At 41.5% G+C, this 27,606-nt stretch overlaps 1 protein-coding gene across 1 annotated transcript; it reads right to left on the bottom strand.

Annotated features, from left to right (window-relative positions):
* Nucleotides 1–21,707: 21,707 nt before the first annotated feature.
* LOC147622258 (glutamate receptor 3.3-like) lies at nucleotides 21,708–24,999 on the bottom strand. The gene is made up of 5 exons (XM_086823370.1): nucleotides 24,584–24,999; nucleotides 23,882–24,234; nucleotides 23,616–23,647; nucleotides 22,951–23,357; nucleotides 21,708–22,240 (listed from the first exon to the last, which is right to left on the bottom strand). Exons 1-5 carry the CDS (start codon nucleotides 24,908–24,910, stop codon nucleotides 21,935–21,937), a joined length of 1,425 nt encoding a protein of 474 aa, XP_086679496.1. The 5' UTR covers nucleotides 24,911–24,999; the 3' UTR covers nucleotides 21,708–21,934.
* Between the last annotated feature and the right edge of the window lie 2,607 nt (nucleotides 25,000–27,606).

The raw sequence follows: 27,606 nt of genomic DNA, 5'->3' as shown, positions 1-27,606 counted from the left end.
ATGCTTTCACGATTTCAGTCAAGTTAATGTCCATAGAGAGATACAAACCTTCAGGTTCAGGAGAATCTGAAAAGCTCAATGCTTTCACGATTTCAGTCAAGTTAATGTCCATAGAGAGATACAAACCTTTAGGTTCAGGAGAATCTGAAAAGCTCTCTTATTCCACCAACAACAAGAAGTAAAGCCTTAGCAGAAGCTGAAAAAGAAGCTATGCACATTCTACAAGAGATTGCCTATGTGGAAAATCTTAGGGAGATCACCTTCTAAAATGTATGATGTGGGCGACTCGTGGGCGACCACCTTCTACATTTTGAAAAGGCAAAGAGGACACTGATGGAAAACTTGGACCATCGTATGATGGACTGGCTAAAGTTAAGTAGGTCAAAACCTATAGTAGGACCTAATGAAGATCCAAAATTCATTTACATTGTAAAAATCTAGCTCCAAAGGAATAAAAGGACCTTGTTGACCTACTCATAGAGTTCCAAGACTGCTTCGCTTGGAAATACACTAACATGAAGGGTGTACCTCTAGAGGTGGTCAAGCACACTATTCCTGAAGGAGTAAAGCCATCAAGGCACATGGCTTATCAGATGAACCTGACATGAATCGAAATACTCTAAGATGATCAAGGACAAAATTGACAGATTCATCGAGAAGACAGATTCATTTATGAGATATAGATCATACAAAATGGCATCCCCAACAGTCATAGCCCCTAAGAAGAATGGGAAAATATGGGTTTGTGTTAACCTCAAAAACTATCGTAAAAAAGGCCATTCACCCACTCACCTTGTCATCGTCGGCCACCCCCTCAAACTATTATAGAGATCCAAAACCTTGTCATTGACGAAGACAAATACCACCCCCCAAACGTCAACCTCGAGAACCCTTCAAGGAAGTCACCAAGAAAGAATGGGTACCTAAGAGTACCCCGACTAGCCAAGAAAAGTACAATGCCCATGCAAGGAGTTGGTAGCCAACATTTGGCCCAAAGCCCCAACTAATTTTCTAAAGATCCAAAACCGATTTACATTGTAAAAGACCTAGCTTCATAGGAAGAAAAAGACCTATTCGAGCTACTCATAGAGCTCTAAGACTTCTTCGGTTGGAAATACACTGACATGAAGGGCGTACCTCTAGAGGTGGTCAAGCACACTATTCCTATTATTGAAAGAGTAAAGCCATCAAGGCACATGGCTTATCTGATGAATTTGAGATGAATCAAAATCCTCCAAGATGGTTAAGGACGAAACTGATAGATTCATCAAGAAGATGGATTCATTTATGAGATAAAGTGCATACGGAATGGCATCACCAATAGTCATAGCGCCTAAGAAGGTTTTTGCTAACCTCAAAAACTATCTCATCAAAGATCATTACCCATTGCCATTTACCCTATCGCCTCATCGTGGTTGTGGCCACCCCCTTAAACCATTATAGAGATCCAAAACCTCGTCGGCGGACAAGACCAAGAAATAATGGGTACCCCCCCAACCCTTCAAGGAAGAAGTCAACAAGAAAGAAAAGGTAGCTAAAAGTACCCTGGCTAGCCAAGAAAATTACGATGCCCATGTAAGGACTTGGCAGCCCACCATTTGGCCCAAAGCCCAACCAAAATCCCAATTGTGTGAGAGCGGAGATTCACTAAGCATGCACCCCAGGCAACAAAGTTTTACCCAATCCTTGAGCCCCGTTGGATCCCCATCAAGATGCTAGAGGCTCATGGATTCTACAAAGTGAACCCATCTATCTGATCAAAAAAATCTTATCATCCGCACAAACTTGAAAGCCAAAAATATCTAGGTGACTTCAGTACCCAATACCACCTGCTGAAAATTAGCATCTCATTAGATCCCGACCAAACAACTAGAAGCACAAGGATTCTACGAAGGAAACCCCCACATGTGGATGCCAAGATTAAAGAAACCCATGCCTTAAATCCTGCAAACACATCCTCAAACATCAAATACAAGTGGGTGTTGGAGACCCAAAGTCATGCTTCTCACACCATCTCTAAAGGTTAAGCAAGAATGGAGAGTAGTGTCTTCCATTTCAACTTATAAAATCCCCTCATTTTGTTTTCTCCTCGTGTGGGAAAACCCCACCCCATATTTCTACCTTCGATTTTGATTTTATTTTTAAAAAAAAACGGTGGTGTGACCAGTCTTGCCGGCCACCCCGCGCTAATCACTCAGTTGTGTGCGCTGGATCACTTGGACCCCCCTCCTTTTATCGTTTTCTTCTCTGTGAGCTGTTGCGTAGACTTTTGGTACCTTGTCTTCTCCTCAATCGACCAGCCATAATGGCCCTTTGTCTGCCACCAGCCACGTCTTCTTCCTCTACATCAATGCTGATTCCCTCTTTCTATCATGCTCATGCACACCGCCAGGCCTTAAATTTGATGCCAATGTAAGGCTTCATGGAAAAAAAAATGAAGCTTTGGAGTCCACAAATGGGCTTCAAATTGCAACCTTATACAAAATTTTGGGATTCATAATCTGTCTCTCTCTCTATATATACTCTATAGTATTATATATATATATTATATAGTATGTATATTATAATTTATATACTATATTTTTTTGAAGCCTTGGTGATTTAGGAGGGCTTCAATTTGAAGCCTTGCATGAAAAATTGGGCTTCATGGTTGAAGCCTTTAGAATATTGTAGGGCTTCATTTGAAGCCCTGCACAGCCATTGAAGCCCAAAACGGGCTTCAAATTTAAGCACGTGACACCGCTCTCGGCCCCCCTCGTGATCAGGGCGGCTGTCCCCCCCAGGGTCATGCTTGGATCTAGCTTGCTCCCGAGTCCCATGTAGCCCCTGAGCACTCTTACTCCCTTCATCTGCTGGTTAATCCTACACCTGAGGAAAATGGACCATGATCAGGGCGGCTGTCCCCCCCCCCCCCAGGGTCATGCCACCATACCCAGCCGTCGAATCAAGAAGCCCATCAACCATCGGGTCACCTTCTCCAATTTGTTAAAAGATATGGTGTGAGCTTAAGCTTGGCAATGATGAAATGAATCACACAATGAAGATGATTATCACATAAGCAAACTCACATCAATAGAGAAACACATGCAACCACTTAGATAAAGGTGAGATGTGACCAATCAGCAATGGAATGTACTCAAGGGTTACCACTAGGCATAGCATAAACACATGCTAATGAAAATACGAAAGAGGGAGTATTTTAATACCCTGCATGGTCTGGATGCTAATCAAGCATCCAGACCATGCAGGGTTTGCTTGGATCAGGTCTACCACTAAGAGAGAAATCACTAAGACATCACTAAGATATAAATGCCTTGAGGGTTATAAAATGCCAAACATAACAACTGCTAGAATAATGTGTCATAAAATTTGGCCACCTCCTTCTCTGGTTGCTTTGCCTTGCCCTTCTCCTTGTCTTCTTCATCCTTATTCCTTTTGAAGCAATCTTTGATGATGTGTCCCTTCTTTTTGCAATAGTAGTAGGTACGAGGAGCCTTGTTCTTCTTCTCTGTCCTTGACTGTAGTAGAATAAGCATGCTCCACTGGAACTTGTGCTGAAACCTTGGAACCCTCCATGCAGGTTTCCTCTAGAATGAGGGAAGAAGTCACTGACGTAAGAGTATGATTGGTTTGATTTCCTATCACTTGAGACATGCTGCTCATAAAATAAGGAGGCATGCTAAAGAGGAACACATAGATGGCCTCCTCTTCATCAATGGTAACACCTACACCACTGAGTTGATCATACATCTAATGTCATTAACATGAGAAGCAACACTGGTTTTATCATCCTTTTCCATCCTATAGAGTTTCTTCCTTACAAGAACAACCTAGCAGCTGCATTGGTTTGCCCAAAGGTGGATTTGAGCCTAATCCATGCTTCATTGGAAGTCTTTGCTGAGCTCACTTTAGCTACTATCACCTAGCCCGCAAATGATGAAAAATAATGATTTGGAGTCTAAAATGGTCCATTTGGTAATGAGGTTAGGATCTCTATTTAGCCACTTTTGAGTACCATTGACCACCACATGTCTTTTCTATAAGACACATTTGCAATTGATCTCCATTTGATGCACCAAGTATGATACATGGATCCATCAAATTTATCTGTTTTATCAAACATCTTTCCCACCATATTCGCCATGGTACTCAACCTTACACACACACATACACAGTTTTCCTAACTCACACAAATAGAGAAGTCCTTTATAGTTCTAGGACTTTACAAAGGAGCTAGTTTGTCAGAACAAGAACTTCACTCAAGAATCCCTTCACCAAATAGATGAAGATGTGTGCACATGAACTTTGACCACACCAAGTAACTCGTCTTGGATTTATCCTTGGATATTTACTTGGACTAGATGCTTTGTTTAATCTTATGCACTTGGGCTTTGGTTTGGGTTTTGGTTTTGATGAATCTACTCATGATGTTTAGCACATAGATTGCAAATATTTTAAACCCTTGCCCCCTTTTCACTAAGAAATGCAAGTGTTCTCTTTATAGTTCTAGAGCATGTACATTATGATGTTCACAAAGGACACAAAATTCAAGAGTGTGATAAGCCCTTTTACCACAAGAAAATTATGAGAGAGCTTTTAAACCTTTAGATCCTTAGAAAAAATTACAACAATGATTTTTTTTGAAAAATACAGGGAGAAAAAGGGGGGTGGCAGTGGAGGATTGATTTCTCCTATGATCTTGCCCCAAATCGAGTTGTGATTGAACCCTCTTGTTGTGCCACCAGCCTAGCTTTTCAATTGGATTTATTAACACCCAATGTTGCTTCAATTAATCAATTGATTAGCTACTGGTTTGGTTGCTCTTCCATGACTCTGTTGATGTTGATGTTGCATGCGATTTACTATACAGCAAGTACAGAGATCTTGGGTTGGGCTTTATCGCCTTGATGTGGGCTATAAAATCCCTAAAAATGTGCTACTAAAGCTTGTCTTGATTAGGCGAATGACGGCCTCCAACCGACCTCTCTTCTCAGCTTCACAAAGGCTTTGAGACCCCTTCCTGTTAAATTGATTGTAGGCAACTAGTTTTGTATGTTTTTTATAGACCCAAGGCTCCAAGCTTGGCACCCCAAGGTGGGCTACTAAATCCCTAATACAATGGATACAATGAACATTCACACAAGTGTGATTGAAGCCTTCAATTTGTGCTTTGTTCCACTCTGTTTTGCACAGAGAAAAACAGATTTTGGTACCTTCTTTGTGTTGATGCTTTCAATCATCAATGTTGGCCACCATTTGAAGTTGATGATTGCTCAATTCTACCATACTTCTTGTTGATGATGGCTTTGAAGAGGATCTCCAAACTCAGCTCCAATGCACCAAGGTTGATGTACTCAACCTTCTCTCTCAATGCACTCACACTAGCAATATGATGCTCTTACACAAGGGTATAAAAAACAGGGATTTGTGTTCTACTTCTTCTCACAAAGAGCTTTTCGTAGATGCTTTCTCTTCCTTCTCTTGTGCCACACTCAAGATGAATAATGCTTTCCCTAATGAGTTAATTATTGATGAAATGATACAAAATGAGATTTTCACCCCCGTTAATCTTCTTGGGTTGTGACTGAATTGTCTATAGTTGGCCTGTCCATCACAAGATAAAACTTGATTCTTTCCAAGGGTTAATTTGTACCTAAACCTGTATGATTTCCCAAGGCCTAGGATTTGGCTTGGGAATTCCATTGTTCTCTTGAGTACTAGGACAAGATCTCAATTATTAACCATTGATTAAAATTAGGATTGTTTACTGTATATTATGGAGAAGTGACTATCCTTCTTATAGAAAGGTGACTATCTTATATGGAATTATTTATTTTGGTTTTATAAAGATGTTGATCAACATGATATCAAAGTGTGAATGATGATTAATTTTTGAACTAGAGAGCTTCCCCTAGGGTAACCATTCCGACGAAATCGGTTTGGGGCAACCATTTCGATGTGATCTATTTAGTGATCGGAATGGGGCCACTAGGTACTCCCCACCCGGGGCAACCAACTTTAGAAATACTTAGAGATCAAGGAAAATGCCTTTGTTTTGGATAACCCTAAAAGAAGATGGCACAATAGAAAGAGATAACATCAGAGAAAGTACATTAGACAATGCAACAGACAGAATGGGGAGAATTTTAAAATTCTAATTATACCAAACAAGAGATAGGTACAATATGATGATGTTGGCCACCCGTGCGCTCTAGTGTAAAGCTTAGATGATGATCTAGACAAACTTTGAATGTAGGGAATACTGAGAGTATAGGGAATATATGCTCACAAGCATTGGATGCTTTAGCTTGTGCAACTGTGTCCATTTATAGTACTGCCAATAGTGCAATGGATGTGTCTAAGATGTGGATGGCTATGCTACATTTATACAGCCCATTGCCTACATATCCACATAACGCGTCCCAACCGACCACGGCCCACTAATTATGAAATTAGTATCCGAGTAAATATTCTAGGGAATATTCCCTATACGTCCCCGGACCCCAACTAACGCATGTACCCCTCATCATCTCCAAACCATCAACGGTCACAACTATGATCCCTTCCAACATCTAAGTTGGGGTTCCCACTAAAGATATGTGCATCAATGGCTTCTCCTCATAATGGGAACCATACAAATGTGCACCATACATCAATGCTGAGAGGCGGGCATTGAACATATGCTAACAAACCCACCAAGGAGCGGGGCGAGGGTTCTTTCTAGTAGTTAAGCCTGAGCTAGAAAGGTCTTCTAAAGCAAGAAGAGGGTAAAGGAGACACTTCTCATTTTACCTATGCGAGACTATTTTTTCGCGCGATGATTGTCAGTTCGATATTGTGAAACTTGGGATGCCGAGGGTTTGAAATTATAGTTGTTCTTATGATGAATTTCTTTCTGTGCATGGAATGACTTGATTGAAAAACAATGTATTCAATAAGGGATAAAGGAACCTGTGCACAAGAAAAAATAAAGAATCATGTTATGTAACTTGCTTCAATGAAAAAAATGTGCTTAGTAACTTATGAAAACCTCATAGATGAACGGTCCTAGTGACTGGGAAGTAGGTGGTCGGGTGGACCTGATGAGTCAGGTGTTTCCTTACAAGAGACTAGAAACCAAAATGAGATCTTTTGACAAATTAGGTACCCCCAACCTTGTAGAGACCACTTATAAATCAAATCATCCAAAAGAGGCATCGATGAGTTAGCTCTTACAATGGCTTGGGATTGATCTTACCAAAATGAGCTGCCTTCCTATCCTTGGTGACAAGATGGGTGGTATCTTATAGGTGGTATCAAAGCTATGGTTTATGGGAGTAAGGACTCTTAAAATTCTAGTTTTGAATCGGGCCTTGTACTAGCATCGGGTGACCACATCGGTGTAGTTTAAAGAGACCTTCGACCATTTGGTAGTCAGAAACAAAAGTCCTGGGAAAAATACTTCTTGGACTATTTTCAGCCATTTTTAGTAACTAGAATAGAGTTTTTACTTTTCCCATCTACTCGTCTACTCGTCTCAATGTAAGTAGAATTAGGAACGTAGTTGTTGAAATATACATGTTCTGAGTTTAAGGAAAATTTAGGGTTTTGAAATACTTTACAGTTTTTGAGTTCACTTTGTGTGGATGAGACCTTAGAAGTAATTGGAAAACTAACCCAAGACTTCTTTTCACATAACACCACTAGAGATCTATATCACTAATCTTGGCATGAGTTGGATAGAAGCAAATAATGCCAACATCAATTGTGAGACTAGAAAAGTCTCAATAAGCAGTAACCTCATAAACAATTGTGAGACTGGAAAAGTATTGAGAAGCAGTCACCTTAGGGAGAATTGGCAAACCCAAGTCACAGTTAATTTTAAAAAACAGGAAAATGGTAAAAGGGCCTAAGGAGAAATCAAAGGGTGTTCATAGTTAAACTCATCGAAGTCAATGGTGATACTAAAAAGATAAACCCAGACTGACAACAAGAGTTTGAGAATCTCTCCTTAAAACAACTTAATCAGATGCCATCCACATAGGGAAATTGGCCTAAGATAGGGCTTATTCAAGGAGCACAACCATAGTGGCTAACGGGCATATAAGATGTCAGTGCACGAGAGTGCATAGAATTCAAAAAATAAATCTAAAAAATGTTGAAGCAAGGATTCACCAATCCAAGCGTATCACCTTAGGGAATTTCAATCATATTTCAGAAGAAGAATGATGGAACCATACGATTATGTATTGATTATAGGGGTCTAAATCAAAGTCTCACTATGAAAAAATAATTATCCTATTTCTAGGATTGATGAACTTCTAAACTGACTTCACCTGGAGACAAAGTCTTCACAAAGATCGATTTAAAGTTTGGTAACTATCAAATTAGGGTAGGGAGAAAGACATCCCAGAGACAACATTCAACATTAGATATGAGCATTATGAATACATCGTGATACCAATTGGGTTGACTAATGCCCTAGTAGCTTTCAATAGGCTCATGCAAGATATATTCAAGAAGAAGCTAGACAATCATGTCTTGGTTCTCTTTGATGATCTTTTGATCTACTCTAAGGATGGAAAAGAGCATGAAGCCCAAGTAGAGAAGTTTTAGAAATCATAAAGGATCACCAAAAAGAATAAGTGCACCTTCTTTACAGATAAGATTGAATATCTAGGATTCACTATCTCCAAAGATGGAATCTCAGTAGACCCAGCAAAGGTACAAGATATACTGAAATAGCCTCAACCATCCAACATCAAGGAAATTCGAGGATTTCTCAGTATCACAAGGTGGTATCATATCTTTATTATGCAAAGATATCTACACCAAATTTTGATATAGATTTTGAAGTAGTCATTGTTGATGTTAGCGGATTAGCTATCAGTGGAGTCCTCTCACAAGAAGGGAGACCAGTAGCTTACACTTCAAGGAAACTCAAGGATCATGAGAGAAACTATACTACTCATGACCTAGACCTTTTGGCTATAATTCATGCCCTTAAGCTATGGTGACACTACCTACTAGGCAAAAAGTTCATGCTTACTATATAGACCATAAGATCTTAAAGTGGATTTTTACCCAGCCAGACCACAACATAACATAAAGGTGCTAAATAGAGGTCTTATCAGAATATAATTTTCAAATCAAATACAAAGAGGGCAAAGATAATCTAGTTACAGATGCATTGAGTAGAAAAGTCCTTTGTGGTTGCAATCTCTAGGCCAAGTAACCCTTTGTTTATGGAAGTGATGGCTTAGATTAGTATTTCAGCATATTTTACAACTCATGGCCCAAACAACTCACTCTGAGAAAGAGAGGAGGATCGTAAAAAAATGTACTCGTAGTGATGGATTCTCATTCTATCAACTAAGGATGTACATACCAAACATTAATGAGTTAAGAGATCGAATCATAAAGCTCATGGTGCACCATCAATAAGACATCCAAGATATGTGATGATGCTAAGTGTTCTACAAGGGAGCTTCTTTTGAGCGAGATTAAAGAAGGATGTACTCAGGTATGTCACACAATGCTTAGCTTGTTAGAAGAACAAGGCTAAAGGAGTAAAGATGCCAAGCAAGCTGATGATGAGTAAATTGATCACTTTTGGAATTGAACAAGAAAGAATCCTTAGTTCTACAGAAAGGACTCCCATAAATGGAGTCATTAGGGAACATCTAGTTCAGTGTGAAAAGACTTCCCACCAACAGAAGATGTTACGTGGGAAGATGAGTCAGAGTTGTATTAACATTTTCCCTACCTATTTTCGAGATGAGGATTTCTCAATTTCTTTTAAGGGGAGAAAGATGTAAAATCCCCTCATTTTACATCCTCCTCGTGTGGGAAAACCCCACCCCATCTTTCCACCTTTTATTTTAATTTTAAATTATTATTCTTAAATGGTGGTGACCAGCTATCAGCTAATCACTCTCAGCCGTGTGTGCTAGAGCCCCCTCCTCTCCTCGTTTTCTTCTCTATAAGCTATTGCATAGACTTTTGGTACCCTCCTGTCAACCCCCTCACAAGCTTTCCCTGATATTTGCTCAGGTTCTCGCCAACCCCCTCTAGCGAGCCCTCTATCCAACATCTAAGGAAAATGGACCATCATCAGGGCGGTTGTCCCCCAGGGTCGTGCCACCATCCTCATCTGTCAAATCAAGAAGCCCATCAACCGTCGGGTCACCTTCTCCAAGTGCCCACAACAAACTACTATAAACGGATTACGAGCGCCGAGCTCTCCGTCCTCTTCAATGTAAAGGTAGGGACATCACAATGTACTCCACCATTGGAAATCTCTTCGAGTTCGCTAGCTCCAATAGAGGCACGAAACTCTCTTTTTTTTACCAAGAATATTTATTTATATTAACTCTTCAAAATTTGGCATACATCACACCCAAAGACTCTACTCTCTTCTCTTTTTTAACCTCATTCAAGATTTTACATAGAAATTCCCAACTTTCATCCTCACACAAGAAACAAGTCTGATCCCACAAGATCTGATACCCTAGCAATAAGCAAGCCTCCGTCATGGCCTTAGTAGTGCAGCCCCAAGAAGACTGTTTTTCTAACATACCCCATGCTTTGACCAAACTTTGATAGTAGGTCTAGTGCCAACCGGGTTCTCAATAAAGGCAACAAATGTGTGATCCATCTGTTTTTCCTTGCGGTACCATCTCTGAGTTTTAGGACCAAATCTTGAAGGCCTTTTCTTCTCAATCCAACACCTCACCAGCCAACAATCCATCATTAGGGAGAGAAGCTCTTATAACAAAGGAGAAAATAGACTACTTAAAGAATCTACAAAGCTTCATGTTGGGTGAGAGTCTCATGCCCTTGAATCTTAGTGAGATTGAAGATATTCAAAATACAATAGATATTGCACTTGACAAGATAAGAGAAAGAATGGGTCAACTATTACAAGAAGAAGCTCAACAATGGTGCAACTATCACGAGAAGAAGCTCAAGAAATATGTGAAAGGGAAGCTCTTCTTCAAGAAGAAAACAATCTTCTCAAACTCAGGCTTTCCAAGGCTATAAGGGCCAATGTTCCCTCGTTGGGTTTGAGTACTTATACCATCCAAGAGTGTCTAAGTGACAACTTATCCCCCACCCACTCCACAGAAATAGTAGTTGCAAAATCAATCCAAGATTATTCAAAATCAACCCAAGAAGATAATGTGGCTTCTTTGCATCTTGGTACAAGGACAAGATGGGGTGATATGAAAAGACGAGGAAATAGGTAGATTATGCTGAGGCAACATATAATGTGAATGTAGATTATCAGCTACTTGTATTCAGGTTAGCCATCTTCATTCTCTCTTCATTTCTATTTGGAACGGCAAGTAAGTCAATCTGAACTCAAAATATTTTTCGTTCACTACCTGAGACCATAGTAAACTGATTTTATTTTTAAAAATTAAGTACTTGAGTTGATTGATGAAATGATACAAAACGAGATTTTCACCTCATTAATCTTCTTAGGTTCTGATCGAATTGTCTATAGGTGTCCTACCCAACATAGTATAAACTCGATTCCTTCCAAGGGTTAATCTATACCGAAGCCTATATGATTTCCCAAGGCCTAGGATTTGGCTTGGGAATAACATTGTTCTCTTCAGCACTAGGACAAGAGTTTGTCAATTATTAACTTCCACATACTACCTATTTTGTTTCAAAAACAAGCAAGATTTCAACAGTATTAACCACTTGGTAACCCTTTAAGTTAGAGTGCTCATGGAGGAGAGAAGACTTAATGGTAAAGAATTATAATGTTGCTTCGAAGACATCATTGAAAAATTTGGCACAATCTTAATAGACCAAGCTTAAATACATTGTACTTCTTTTTCTAATCTAAGAAAATATATCTAGAACATGTTGAGGAATCCACTTATCCTCTTTGATGCAATCTTAATAGACCAAGCTTGAATACTATCTAAGAAAATACATCTAGAACATGTTTTGAGGGGCTCCGCTTACCCTCTTTTTATCGTTGAAGATGTGTTCATAATATAGACGATAGAGGAGAAGAAAATTTAAAGACCTCTCCACACTGTTGCCATATATATAGGCGGTGATGTGTGTGAACACACTTAGGACCGCCGGGGCACTTTTTCCCTCTTTAGGAGGTTTTTTCCCCCGGCTTGTATATACGCCCATCCTTCTAGGGCTAACTTATCTTTGTACATTGACACAATCTAATACACTTTGTGTTGTGTGCATTCTTGCTTCTTCTTCTCCAAGCTTTGTGTGCTTTCCTGCAACCCTAATTCCAACAATTGGTATCAGAGCAGGCATCGGCTCCCAGGGCAACACCGCCAGCACCCTCCGACTCACGTTCTCCGATTGAGGTGAGTTTTCACGAGCGCTTGCAGGTCCCTATACTTTGCAAATAAGCCCGTAGGGCTTGGCGTTCTCAGAATTTGCATCTGAGGTCGTTTCGGGCTTCGTTTTTGCATTTCAAGTTCTGCACAGGTGTTTTCGTCATTTTCTGCATAAATTTCGACAGTGCAGTTTTCTGCAAAACAGGCATACATACTCTATTGTGGACCGTGCTACATAGCACGAGTTGTTTTCTGTTCAGTCTTTGCTTCATTACAGGCAGCTTTTGCATCAGTTTCAGTCAGTGGCCATGGCTAATAACAGCAATGATGTATTTCGCATGTTGTCTGCTGAAGACAAACTGGATGGAGACAGCAACTACCCACTTTGGGCATACATGATGCAGCATGTTTTGGTTGCAAAAGGAGTGTGGAACATTGTGCAGGGTATGGATGTACGTCCAGGTTCTATGGATGTAGGATCTGTTGAGGATGTTGCAGGTTCTAGCAGCTCTACTGTTGCTGCTGTTTTACCCACAGCTGAACAATCTCGTTGGGATGGTAAAGATGCGCAGGCTCATGCCTTGATTGCACTTTCTGTCAAACGTAACATCACCCCACATATTCGTTCAGCTAAAACAGCAAAACAGGCTTGGGATATTCTAGCTGGTTTGTACGCAGGTCGTAACGAGGCAAAAATCGCTTATCTGCGTAAAGAGCTAGAATTGAAGATTATGCAAGAAGATGATGAAATGAATGTTTTTCTTGCTGATTAAAGATCTCAAAGAACAGTTGATTTCTGCAGGTGAGATTATTCCTGATCATTCTCTTGTGCAGACTGTTCTTGATGCTTTACCTGAGACATATCAGACTTTTGCTTCCACGTGGAGACTTCTTAATGAGGACAGACCTGATGCTGTCAAGTATGATACTTTAGTCAACAAGCTCTTGCAAGAAGCGCAGTCCAGGCAAAATAGGGCTAGGCAGCGTGCAGTTGATCAAGCATTTATTGCTGCCCAGCAACAGAGAAGAAGTGGTAAGGCAGCCCCTTCCACTGTTTCTTCTCCTATTAGTAGGTCTGCAACTTCTTCTCCTTCCACAAGTAGCAACAATAAGTCTGAGAAAACTCTTGATAAAGGCAAGAAAAAGACCAGGTGCAACTATTGTAAGGCAAATGATCATGTCATTAAGAATTGCCCTAAGCTAAAGGCTAAAGAGGCAAAGAAGAAAGAGTCAAATGCAGCCACAATAGCGGATGCATCTACAAATGCAGATTCTGCAAATGTTGTGCAGGATACAGAATGGGCGTTTAGCGTGTATTGCCAGTATGACCCATCTGTACATGATGCATGTTTGGCAGTTTCTGTTGACTCTCATGTTTGGTATTTTGACAGTGGTGCTACAAAGCACATTACCTCGCATCGTGATATGTTCACTTCTCTTGAGGCTGTCCCTAATGGGAATACTGTCACATGTGCCAATAATGCTTCTTACCCAGTGAAGGGCATTGGTAAAATTATGCTTACTGCTGCAAATGGCAGCGCTTTCACACTTTCAGATGCTTTGTATGTGCCAGGGATAAAGAAGAATCTATTGTCTGTCTCTGCGCTTGCTAGACTTGGATTTGTAATCAAATTTATGGATGACAGATGTGTTGTTCATGATTTGACTTCTGGTGATACGATTATTGTATCTGGCACCTTGTTTCGTGGGCTGTATAGGCTCAATTCTTATGACAAGTGTGTGGAAGATTCAGTAAATGCAGTTTCTGATGAAAAGGCAGTTTCAGATGCAAAACTATGGCATGCTCGTTTTGGTCATCTGAACTTTGCTAGTTTGCTGCGTTTGCAGAAATTTGATATGGTTGCTTCATTGCCCCCTCTTGAGGCACCATTGAAACATGTTTGTGAAGGCTGTATTTTGGGCAAAATGCAGCGTTCTGCGTTTCCAAAGGATGGTTCTGTGCGGGCCACTCGCAAATTGCAGCTTGTACATAGTGATGTATGTGGGCCTATGCAAACTCCGTCATTTGGTAAACACTTGTACTTCGTGACTTTCATTGATGATTACTCAAGGCATGCATGGGTGTATCCACTGAAGGCAAAGTCCGAAGTGTTTTTGTGCTTCAAACAGTTTTTTCTTATGGCTGAAAATGTATCCAATTGTACTGTGGGCACCCTCCGTACTGATCGAGGGGGGGAGTACATGTCTAAAGAGTTTGATGCATTTCTGGCTAGTCGTGGGATAAAACACCAATGTACAGTGCCGTATACCCCTCAGCAAAATGGTGTTGCTGAGAGGAAGAACAGGTCACTTATGGAGATGGCACGATGTATGGTCAAGAGCCAAGCTTTGCCACATGCGTTTTGGCTTGAGGCTGTCATGTGTGCTGCATATGTACTCAACAGGTGTCCCACTAAGGCCTTGCAGTCTATTACTCCATACGAAGCTTGGCATGGCAGGAAGCCTTCTATTGGTCACTTGCGTGTCTTTGGTTGCTTGGCCTATGCTTTAGTGCCTGTGCAACAACGCAGAAAATTGGATGATAAGGCTGTCAAATGCATTTTTGTTGGTTATAGTGCTGAGAGCAAGGGTTACAGATTGTATCATCCGCAGTCAAAGCGTATCTTGATTAGTCGAGATGTTGTTTTTGTGGAAGATGCTGTGCAGCCCTTGTTATCATGTACCAAAGAGACAGGTGTAAGCTCACGGGATGTATTTGATACGTTGTTGCCTCTCTTTACAGGTGGGAATTCAAATGTACGTCCTAATGAGGCAAATATTCAGCCTATGCAGATTTCAAACGACATCATAGATCAGCCTATTTCTGATGCAGATTTACAGGATGTAATTCATGAGGATAGGGCTGAAAATGAGCAGGCTAGAGGTATGCCTAAATGGCTGGTGCAAACCTTGCGTGATAGTAAGATTGATGCACCTATTACTAGTCGTACTCGTTCAGGTTTTCAGCATGCCTCTTATGCATCAGATTGTTATGCTTTGGCTGTGTCTAGTATGTGTGAAGAGGAAGAACCTCTTTCATTTGATGAGGCACAAAATTCAGAAAATTGGTTGGCTGCAATGCAAAGTGAATATGATGCTATAATGAAGAATGGTACATGGTCTCTGTGTGATTTGCCTATTGGTAAAAAGGCCATTGGATGTAAGTGGGTTTTTAAATTGAAACGAAAGCCAGATGATAGTGTTGATCGCTATAAGGCTAGACTTGTTGCAAAGGGTTATGCTCAAGAAAAGGGCATTGATTTTGATGAGACCTTTGCTCCCACTTGTCGTATGACTACCATTCGTAGCATTTGTGCATTGGCAGCTCATAATGGTTGGAATGTACATCAGTTGGACATAAAGACTGCGTTCTTGAATGGAGATTTGCATGAGGAGGTGTATGTATTGCAGCCTCGTGGTTTTGTTCAAAGAGGGCAGGAAAACAAAGTGTGCAGGTTGAAAAAGGCTTTATATGGTTTAAAGCAAGCTCCACGAGCTTGGTATGAAAAGATACATGCATATTTGACTGCACATGGGTTTCAGAATAGTCCAACAGAAAGCACTTTGTATGTTAAACGTGTGGATGGTGTACATCTAATCATTGCTCTCTATGTCGATGACATGCTGCTCACAGGACCAAATGAGAGTCATATTGCTGATTTTAAGGCTGATTTGAATGCCTCTTTTGAAATGTCAGATTTGGGGCATTTGCATCATTATTTGGGGATACAATTTAAGCAGTGTGATGGAGGTATTGCTTTGTGTCAGACAAAGTATATTGAGACATTGTTGCGGAGATTTGGCCTTGAAGACTGCAAGCCTATTGCTACTCCAATGGAGACAGGTTTGAAGTTGAGTCTTCATGATGCTGGAGATCACTTTGATGTCACACTCTATCAGACAGCTGTTGGTTGCCTCATTTATGTATGCATTACGAGGCCGGACATTCAGTTTGCAGTCTCACAGGTGAGCAGGTTTATGCATAGCCCAGGGTCTCAGCATTGGAAGGTAGTTAAACGCATCTTTCGCTACTTGAGTGGCACCATACATCTTGGGTTGTTTTATCCCAAGGGGGGATCGTTGCCGCCAGATTTACATGCTTTTTCGGACTCAGATTGGGCTGGTTGCTATGACACAAGAGTGTCCACAAGTGGTTTTTGTTTCATGCTCGGTAGCTCATGCATATCTTGGTTGAGCAAGAAGCAACCTACTGTGGCCACTTCTAGTTGTGAAGCTGAGTACAGGGCAGCTTTCACAGCTACGGTTGAGTGTGTGTGGCTCAGACGGCTTATGGCTGACTTGGGTGTTGGACAGGAGTCTGTCACCTCTATCTTGACTGACAGTCAGAGCGCATTGGCAGTTGCGAAAAACCCAATTTTTCATGCTCGCACAAAGCACATTGAGGTGCATTATCACTATGTCAGGGAGAGACTCTCAGCAGGAGAGATCAGCTTGGCCTATGTGCCAACACAGGACAACCTCGCCGATCTTTTCACAAAGGCGCTTCCTCGTGAGAAGTTCGAAGCTTTCCGCAAAGCTTTGGGCTTGCTCCCCTTTGTGGATTGATCTACTTCGGGCATGGCACTCCCCTATACATGAGTGCCAGCTCTCGTTCACACCATCACTCCCAGGGGGGATTTGTTGCCATATATATAGGCAGTGATGTGTGTGAACACACTTAGGACCGCCGGGGCACTTTTTCCCTCTTTAGGAGGTTTTTTTCCCCGGCTTGTATATACGCCCATCCTTCTAGGGCTAACTTATCTTTGTACATTGACACAATCTAATACACTTTGTGTTGTGTGCATTCTTGCTTCTTCTTCTCCAAGCTTTGTGTGCTTTCCTGCAACCCTAATTCCAACACACACAAGGATATCCACTACTCAATTGTAAGTCCATGAAATGTATTAACGTTGTACTAAGTTCATATTCAAGGTTGAAGCTACAAAACTATATGGAGTCTACAAAGTACCAAGCTTTATAGAGATGCATGATTTTCAAGACTAAGATAAGTTATGAATGCACTTTAAACATGAAGCTCAAATTTGCAAATGCAATCAAGCCGTTACATTATTCACCTAAAGTTGTCAGGTAGAGTAAACTATAGCAATTAGCTTTTTTCAATAAACTTTATTATAGTTTCAGGTACTCTAGTACAATGATCATTTCTAAATTCAATAATACCATGATGTGTGTTACATCACACGAACTAGACCCCGAGGCAAGGGAACAAAAATCGTGATGACTACCAAGACCCACTCCACTTTTCTGTTGCAAGAAAAAGAATATCCACAACTATGAACTAATATGATTTGATGAAATTTTCCATTACAATGGGCTTGAACACTTCTTGTAGCACTTGATTGTTTAACATTCTAAATTGAGACCCTCCCACAATTTCAACTTTGAACCTGAAAGAAAAAAATAGGTAAAACAACATTAGTAGATGACCTTAATGCTAAAAAAGGGTGCATCTCCTTGCTTATAAAGGAATACATCTTTAATTCTCTTAGGTGTCACTAAGTTGACCCCCTTTCCCTATCCAAAAGTGAACATTGACTAAAAGTCCTAAGATGCTTGAAATATGGGAGGGTAGCACAAGGTAATTAGCACAAGCCAAATTATAATAATAATGAAGTGAAACAATCAATGTGTTCACATAAAACCTCCAAACTTTAAAGTTGAACCTAGAATATTTTTGTTTTAGCTTGTGATGTTTTTTTCTCTCAATTATGAAAATTTTTGAAAAATTCAAGGTATTCTAGTTCTAATTTTCGCTCAAAAATCTGCAAATGCTCAAGAAAAACATCAAATTTTGAGTTTTGTGATTTGTTTGAGAAAAATGTTTTTTGTGAGCACTCATTAGGATTTTGTGAGCACTCACTAGGATTTTGAAGACTTCTTAAGGGCCCAGTTTAAATAATACAAGGACATCAAAGCAGAAAATACCATAATAAATAGTGGGCCCACTTTACATGATACAAGGACATTAAAGCAGAAAATACCACCATGTCCATCAGGGCCACCGCCAGCTGTCCATGGAGAAGGTCCACCACCACGGGCAGCTGGCGGGTGATCGTGCTCTTGCCATGGAGGCGATCACCGGCCACGCCAGACGAAGCAGATGCCTTACACGGCGGCCAGGATGATGAAGAGGCCACCGAAGCTCCTTAGCCGCATGTGTGCCAAGAGCAACTGGGGACACTAGTTCCCACGATGGATCGAAAGCCAACACACAGGTCGCTAGTTTCCCTTTGCTTAAACCAATCTGCTCCCCAACATGAGGAGACTCAGAATAGGCACCACTCGACAAAAGCTTTGAAACCATCGGCTCAAGAATAGTGGGAGATGATAGAAGAGTTCCACACTCGAAAAGGTCTATCTATACAGGATTAACCACAACCCCACCTCCCTCCTCGTGGGCAAAGGAGGTGGGGCTATTTCAAAATAACCACTCCTCCTGTAAGCGTGAGGAGGAGCCAAATCTCACATCTTCCAATGCAATTTTGAATTTAAAACTAAGAAGATCTAATCTCACATCTTTCAATGAAATCTTTGTATACATGCTTACATACCTATAGATACACACACTTATATATATTATGTATGTATGTGTATCTATAGGTATGAAAGCATATATATATAAATAGTGTGCATGTGCATGTGTGTGTGTGTGTGAGAGAGAGAGAGAGAGACAGAGAGAGAGAGAGAGAGATTACATGTAAGATGCATTTATTTGACAGTGAGCACACCTCACCACTCATCCCTACCATTAAAATTTAATCTAAAATTTAATTAATTAAAATTATATATATGTGTGTAAATCTATTTGTGTGTGTGTGTGTGTGTGTGAGAGAGAGAGAGAGAGAGAGAGAGAGAGTTTCTATGTGAGACAGTGTGCGTGAAGAGAGAGAGAGAGAGTGTGTGTGTGTGTGTGCATGAGAGAGAGAGAGAGAGAGAGAGAGAGAGAGAGGCTGAGAATTTCTATGTAGGAGATAGTTTGTGTGGGAGGAGATAGTGTGTGTTTTCATTAGTGTATGTGCGGTGTGTACATGTGTGTGTGTGTGTGTGTGTGTGAGAGAGAGAGAGAGAGAGAGAGAGAGGCGACAGATAATTTCTACGTAGGAGATAGTTTGTGTGGGAGGAGAGAGTGTGCGTTTAGATTAGTGTATATGCAGTGTGTACGTGTGTGTGTGTGTGTGTGTGTGAGACAAAGAGAGAGAGAGAGAGAGAGAGAGAGAGAGAGAGTATACATGCATGTGCGTACATCTGCATCTATGTGTAGAATGTGCTTGAGAGAGAGAGAGAGTGAGATGGGGCAGACCTGGAGAGAGAGAGAGAGAGAGAGAGAGAGAGAGAGAGAGAGAGAGAGATGTAATAAGGGAGGGTGAAAAGAGAGAGAAAGAGAGTGAGAGATAGAGAATAAAAAGTATCTTTTAATAAAATATAAATTAAATAGAAAACATATATGTTTATGTGTGTATACATGTGTATGTGTGTGTGTGTGTGTTTTTTTATTTATATTTATATATACATACATACATATGTATGTATGTATATATATATATACATATGTTTGTGTGTGTGTGTGTGTGTTTAGATGTGTGTATGATATATCTATCTATATATTTAAAAGTGACCACAACTTATCACCCATCTCCGAACATTAAAATTTAATCAAAATTAATTACATTATGTCGATGTTTGTATTTATATTTTTAAATACATGTATATATGTATAAGTATATGTGTCTATGTATAGGTTTATGTATCTAAAACATAATATTGTATATACTATATATTTATATATGTGTATGTGTGCATGAGAGAGAGAGAGAGAGAGAGAGAGAGCGCTTCTATGTGTGGGAGAGTGTAAGAAGAGAGAGGGAGTGTGTATGTGTGTGTGTGTGTGTGTGTGAGAGAGAGAGAGAGAGAGAGAGCACGTTTGTATATGTGTGTGCATGTGAGAGAGAGAGAGAGAGAGAGTTTCAACATTTGAGAGTGTGTGTACGTGAGACAGAGAGAGAGGGAGAGGGTCATGTGCATGTGCATATGTGTGTGTGTGTGTGTGTGTGTGTGTGTGTGTGTGAGAGAGAGAGAGAGAGAGAGAGAGAGAGATGGTTGTAGAGAGGGAATAGTTCTTTTCTGGAACCTTGGTCGGCCACCGCAGCAATGCGCGGGTGCAATACTAGTACACATTGAACATACCGATAGTAGGACGCCCCCCCCCAAAAAAAACACGACTCACCGCTTTCCTCTCCTTTTAAGTCTCAATTTTTATTGGCTCCCTGTTTTGCCGCAAGGAATCCCAAGTCTATGGAAGGACCTAAAGGATTGGAAAGACTAAGAGCAGGTATAGAAGAACAACCACCTTAAGACTCCTTAGATGAGTATGAATGCTAATGAACCCACTAGGGATGAGAAAGTTCACCAAGCTTGTACAAATGAATAAATTAGGCAATTACTTTGAGAGTGATGACATGAATGCCATCCTTCCAGTAAAATATAAGGATGACAAGACAATTTACCTAGCTTGTAGGTGAATAAATTAGGCCACTACTTTGAGAGTGATGACATGAATGCCATCCTTCCAGTAAGATATAAGGATAGTGAGCCATCCTAGATGGAGGGACTAGAGTGTACATTATTACTAAGTAGTGCTGGGAAAAGTGGGGGCAACCTTCACTTAACACCACACCAACCCCAAAAGTTAAGCTTGTTGACACGGCCACAACAAAATCCATGTGGCTTTTGCACAATCTGAGAATCAAGAGCTATGCCCTAAGTTTTCACCACTCTTTTATGGTAATGAACTTAACTCAGTAGCCCAACTCTTATGACTACATCCTAGAGAGAGGCCAAAATGGTTCATGACTAGGACACATACCATATCTACATACGAAAAAAGGAATGAAACCCTCAAGGTAAACCTGAGAACATGGAAAACACATCCAAAGAATGGTGAACCTTTTGCCGAAGACTAAGTCACCAGATCCTCCCACAATTCCAACTTTCAAACCTTAAAGAAAAATATAGGCAAAACAACATTAGTAGATGACCTTAACACTATAAAAAAAGTGCATCTCCTTGCTTATAAAGGAATACCTCTTCAACTCTCTTAGGTGTCACTAAATGATCCCCCTTCTCTATCCAAAAGTGAACATTGCCACATTGACTAAAAGTCCTAAGATGCTTGAAATATGGGAGGGTAGCACAAGCCAAATTATAATAATAATGAAGTACCCTGTCAAATCTTTGGACTTGTGCATTGAGACAATAAATTTGTTCACATAAAACCTGCAAACTATACAAATGAACTTGGAAATTTTTTGTTTTAGCTTGTGATGTTTTATTCTCTCAATTGTGAAAAAATTTGCAAAATTCAAGGTATTCAAGATATAATTTTAACTCAAAAATCTGCAAATGCTCAAGGTTCGTGATTTGTTTGAGAAAGTGTTTTTTGCGAGAACTCCTTAGGATTTTGAAGACTTCTTAAGGGCCCAATTTAAATGACACAAGGACATCAAAGCAGAAAAATAATAATGGGCCCAATTTACATAATACAAGGACCATAAATCCCGTGGGCCCTACAGACCTCCATTAGGGCCGCCAGCTGTCCATGGGGAACGTCAACCACCACGGGCAGCTGGCGGTGATCGTGCTCTTGCCATGGAGGCGATCCTGGTCGGCAGGCTGACGGTTCTCACCTGCCACGTCAGCACGCGCCAGACGACGCAGATGCCGTACACAGCGGCCAGGATGATGAAGAGGCCACCGAAGCTCCGTAGCCGCAAGTGTGACGTGGCCTGCGCGACGGAGCTGCACTGGCTGGTCCCCACCCACTTGTCCTTTACCGTTTGCAGCGTCCCATCCTGTGCCAGCGACAGTATCGCCATTGACAGCTCATCCGTCAAGGTTGAATTCTTTGCAAACGCCTGCATCACCAATTCATTACCCCCCTCATTAGGCCCCCAACACTTGCATCCTTCATTATATCCTACCCTTTTTTTTTTTTCAACTGGCCTTTGGGCTCAAGATCCTCCCATAGTTACCAATTTTCACCACCCTTTCGCGGTCGCCCATAGACACTTATTTATCCACTTGTAGACGATGCCACCGAGGAAGCACCAAGGGGGTTTTGAACCCAAGACCTCTTTGGTCCTAGCCAGACACCTTCACCACTTGAGCTATCACCTCATTGGCCATTATATCCTACCCTCACTTCATCATCCCAGCACATTGTCATGGTTGTGTGTGCATGCTATTGCATTGTACAAGCATGAAAACAGCTTGTTGCGGCAAACACTGCATGCACATCACAACACAACGTAGGGTAAAAGTGGATGGGTATGGTATGTCCATGCAAGCTGCATATGCTATGCCCTCCCACATGTTACCACAAACCTGAATGCTATGCACATGCACATGCACATGCTCTATGTTCATGCATTAGGAATGCCTACAATCAGCCAACAGGCATGTAGCCTAGTGGTGTGGGCTTGTGACTTGGGGACGGGCGGTCCCGAATGCACACCCCGTTGTCACAAGTTGTAACGCCTTCAGGCGGAGAGACCTAGACTACATAGAGAAGGATCAACTCAAGAAGGGAGAAGAGGAGGGGGGGAGGGGGGGGATTCATACTTACAAAGCCAAAGCCACCAAAGTAGGCAATTTGATCACCCACTGTGGTAAAATCACATTCTGTGCTGAGAAAGCTCTGCACATAAGGCAGCTCATCTACGATCGCACCCACCCCACTTCTTTCGGGGCCCATTTTAAGAGCATTTGCATACTGCTCCTCAGTTGAGAGGGCCTTCAGCCTGCTCTTTTGAACCCCCAGCATGGTCAAGTAGTTCTCTATGAAGGACCCCCCTTGGTAGCCAATGGGCACATCACTCTTCAACAAAAATCCGAACCCTTGGATGGTGGGATATGGCTGTTCAGCTGAGAGAGTGGAAGCCAAGCTTGCTGTGTAGCTTGATGTGAAAATCAACACCACTAGCAACCACACCACCGTCACGAAGCGCCCCGTATGAGTGGTAACTGACTCCTCTGCACAACACAAAGGGTATATCGTAAATACATAACATTGAATCTATTGTGAAAAGCAAGGTGCTTTGCACAAGAAGCCCTCAAAAATGAATAACTAAGCATAAGAGATTGTGAAATTGGGTCTCTAATTCCTTAATTAGAAAACCCTATTGGAAAAGAAAACATCCCAACATAGAGACTCTCCTATTGGATGTCTAACACTCGCATAAACACGTCTCACATGAAAATCTCTGATAGGAATTCTGTTTGCAAACTTACGCTGTGAGAAGAATACGCTGAGAGAAGTAAACCTGCATACAAATCAAAAGGGGGTTAACATAAACCCATACGACTGAAATGCACCCAATTCAGGCAGGAAAGCAAGCAACACATGTCACTACTGATGGCAATAAAGCAATTAAAAGCACTGAAAGTGATTAATCAAAATGAGATTCAACTTTAAAAGTGTAGGATACCAACCAGAAAACATTAACAATCCTCTTAACCCATAATGAGATTAAACTTTAAAAGTGTAGGATACCAACCAGTAAACATTCACAAGCCTCTTAACCCATTTTGTTAGCTTGTGTTGGGGTTCTGCAAGTGCAGGTCTAACATCATCATCAAACTCATTTGGAAGTTTGGCCTGGCTCTGATGGAAATCCGGGTTCTTGTGCTCAAGGATGAACATCACCAACCCCGTGCCGAAGAAGGCGACCAAGATGGCCACCCACAGCTGCAGGGAGAAAGGCTGCAAGAAGTCCCAAAGAGTGCCTATACTGCCATACTTGAAAGGGGTAACCATCTCTAGTGCTGACTGCATATAAGGCTGTGTGAAGTCCACCAACCTTAGCCTCTCAATGTTAATTGTGAGATCGGCGACAATGGCGTCAGCTTTCTGCCAATCCACAAACACAGATAGAGGACCCATGTTACATGATGTGCATAAATGCCATGCTTAGTCTTAAGAATGTCCAAATTCTCCTTTTCTGCAAGTTCACACACAAAAAAGAGGACCCATGTTCCAAAATGTGCAAACAATGCTTGCTTAGTCTTAATCATGCAAAAACTTCACATAGTGTGGCCAAAGCCTGTGTGTGTGTGAGAGAGAGAGAGAGAGAGAAAAGGGCACCCCTTGCTCCAGCGTGTAGTCAAAGCCTGTGTGTGTGTGTGTGTGTGTGTGTGTGTGTGTGTGTGTGAGAGAGAGAGAGAGAGAGAGAGAGAGAGAGAGAGAGAGAAAAGGGTACCCCTTGCTCCAGCGTGTGCACCATGTCATCGTAGGAGGGGTTGGATTTGCCATCTCCGAAGGGTACCAGCTTGTAAGGGAGAGAGAAGGGAAGCCGCTGGACTGCCATCTCGAAAACTTGGACTGAAAAGCCATTGAAGGTTGCATTCTGAGGAGAGCCCGACCAGGACACAAACTCAGTGAAGCCAGTCTTGAGGGGCACAAGGGCCCTCAATGGAGAGAGAGTAGAGAAGGGCGAAGAGGGTGCCTGTGCAGCAGCTAGCGCTAAGCTTGAGATGTTGATGAGAAGTAAGAAGCCCATCAGCTGGCTTGCATTAGAGAAGCCCATGAGACCCACTACAACCAACTTCCAGCTCTCATCCGTAAGGGACAGACACTGTTTGGTACAAATAAAAATCTCGCATTACAAAAAAAATTAGAGTAAGATTCTTCCATTTTATTTTATCATTTAACACTTCAAAGTCCACACTCCACACTTTAAAGCAACCTTACCTTTACTCTATCATTAGGATATGATATTCTAACACTTCAAAGCCGTGTGTCAAGAAATAAACTTTTTGTCTAACCGTTGAAAAAAGAATGTCCTTAAAGCTTAACCAATTTTTATTGAAAAAAATGCATAGGTTGGACAAAATTACAACCGGTCTTTCTCAATTTGAGCTGTGAAAAATACACTGAAGGGTAGGTTTTTTTCAGACACTGCACATTCAAAGCCCACACCTTTGAAGCAATGATAAGACTCCAGACTCTTACCTACACTCTAGACTCTAAACTCTTACCTACACTCTCCTCCCCATGTCACTAGTAGATATGGATTGGATTTAAAAGAAGAAAATGTGGCTTTTAACTTGGCATGTATTACTCACGAGCCCAACACTCCATGAAGGAACATGGCACAGGGAGATATGGATACCTACTTGGTTGGTTAAACATAAAAGCTACAACTCTGCATCATAATTGCTCTCGAGGCTTGGATGGCCTCGACAATGGACTGCATGTGCAAGTATTTATGTAAAACCAGCCTTAAGACCAATGCTTGAAAAATCCAGTTCGTAGTGATTTTTGCTTAGATAAAATTGGTAAAAATTTGACATTGCTTTTATTTTCAAGGGACGAATTTTTACAAACTTTCTAGTGCATAAATCCTAGTTACTTTTGAGCATTCCATTTATCTGGATTGGTTGGAAATAACTTTTAGCACTGCTTAGGACTCATTACACATAATCAGTCGCCCATGGGTGAGGTTATCATGGCCACACGTTAAAAATAAATGGGTGAGGTTATCATGGCCACATGTTAAAAATAACTAGGTGGGCAAGAAGATATCAGTAGTGGCATTCACTGCATTAAATTTGTTAACCATATAAACCAAAGCCTTTAGACTCATTATGCGCTTAATAGTCTCCCATGAGTGGAGCTGGTTCATGACCACTTGGTGGACATGGATGGATGTCTGGTGATTCTTTTTAAAGCTTACTCAAAGTTGCAAACATCAATGAATAGGGGAAAGGAAGTAGTTGTTACGGTAACTGTTAACCTATGGTTGGCGGACATTGAGACGTATTACTTTTTACGTCATATAATTATTTTACGTATTCTGAGAGTCATGGGCCGGGCTTGTCGGCACCACATGTAAAGGGTAAGGAGATTGGGTGATCGCCGATGAGAGGCACACCTCGAATTTCATCAGGATAAGGGTTAGGATCGACCGGCCATGTGTGGGCGCCTATATGTGAACGGCAAGGTCACATATAAAAGTCAAATGTAACCTAAAACCTCTCATTCTCTGAGTGTTGAATACAAGGAATGCTCTTGCTTTATCTTCTCCGTCTCCTTCTCTAGCGTGTGTGTGTGTGTGAGAGAGAGTGTGTGTGTGTGTGTAGCGATCGAGCATTGCGTGGTGGCACGGCGACGGCGAGGCGGTAGAGCGACGGCGGCGGCTCCTTCTTCATCGTGGCGTGAGAATCCTTCACGACGACGGCGATCTGAGCGATGAGTGACACACCATTGCTCCCTATTTTGAGCTTGCTGGTTTCCTGGTTGTGTGCTTGCAGCCATTCATGGCTCGCACACGGTGCTTGGCAAGTCCCTAGCTCCGACACGTGCGACAAGAGCGCACATTTTTGGCACTGCTGTCGGGGAATTGCCCTGCTGTTTGAAGTCCATTTTATTCAGCAGGAAAGGCAAAGAGAGGTGTGTTTGTGTGTTCTGCTATTCTTCAGTCATTTTTCAGTTCTATTTTCTTCATTTTCTGCACATTTCAGTTCTGTGTGTTAGCTGTTAGTGTGTACGTGCGCGCGTGTAGACAGAGGGTAGAAGAGCTGCTGCGCGTTGTGCTGCTAGCGCCGCGGTGGCAAGCGGCCAGCCCTAGGTGCACATGAGCTAAAACATTATCCTCAAGATTTTTTTATTTTTATTTTAAAAAAAAAACCTAAAAAATAATATAAAATAAAATAAATTAATTAAAAAAATTAAATCAACCCAACCCGCGTGGAAAGAAATTTTTTATTGAAATTTTTTTTTGAAAAAGAAGAAACCCCCGATTGACCCCGACCCCGGCCTCGGTCTTTTGATATATACAGGAGAGTGAGCCTCCATAGCTTACTCTCAAGTAGCTTAAGGGGAGTGAAGCTCTATATGTAATCTACCCCCCCAAGGAGTGGAGTGGGCATGTGGGACAAAGCCTTCACCTTTCCCCCCACAGGCACCCTTGGACTTCCTAATTTAAGCCTCACACCTAGGCACAAATATAGTGTTTTGAGGGCCACGGGAGCTTCGGATAGGCGAACACTGTGCTGTAAAACACACTTGGACCCCTTGAACGATACGCTCGTCTCTTGAGCTATCACCACACGCCTTATTCCAGTTTCGGCCATAAGTAAGGGGGTAAAAACTGGTTCAAAGATAAAAACAAGTAAAAACGGGGTACGAAACACCTGAGAAACCACTTGTGTGGGCTTCAAGGGTAGTTACCAATGTCCGTAGGATACCCACGTCACATGCATCTACGCTCTAGTCGAGTGC

The sequence above is a fragment of the Cibotium barometz genome, chromosome 29 (assembly GCF_041138505.1).
Source record: "Cibotium barometz isolate CiBa-2024 chromosome 29, ASM4113850v1, whole genome shotgun sequence".
NCBI classification, from domain to species: Eukaryota; Viridiplantae; Streptophyta; class Polypodiopsida; order Cyatheales; family Cibotiaceae; genus Cibotium; species Cibotium barometz.
This window is presented reverse-complemented; position numbering and strand designations above follow the sequence as displayed.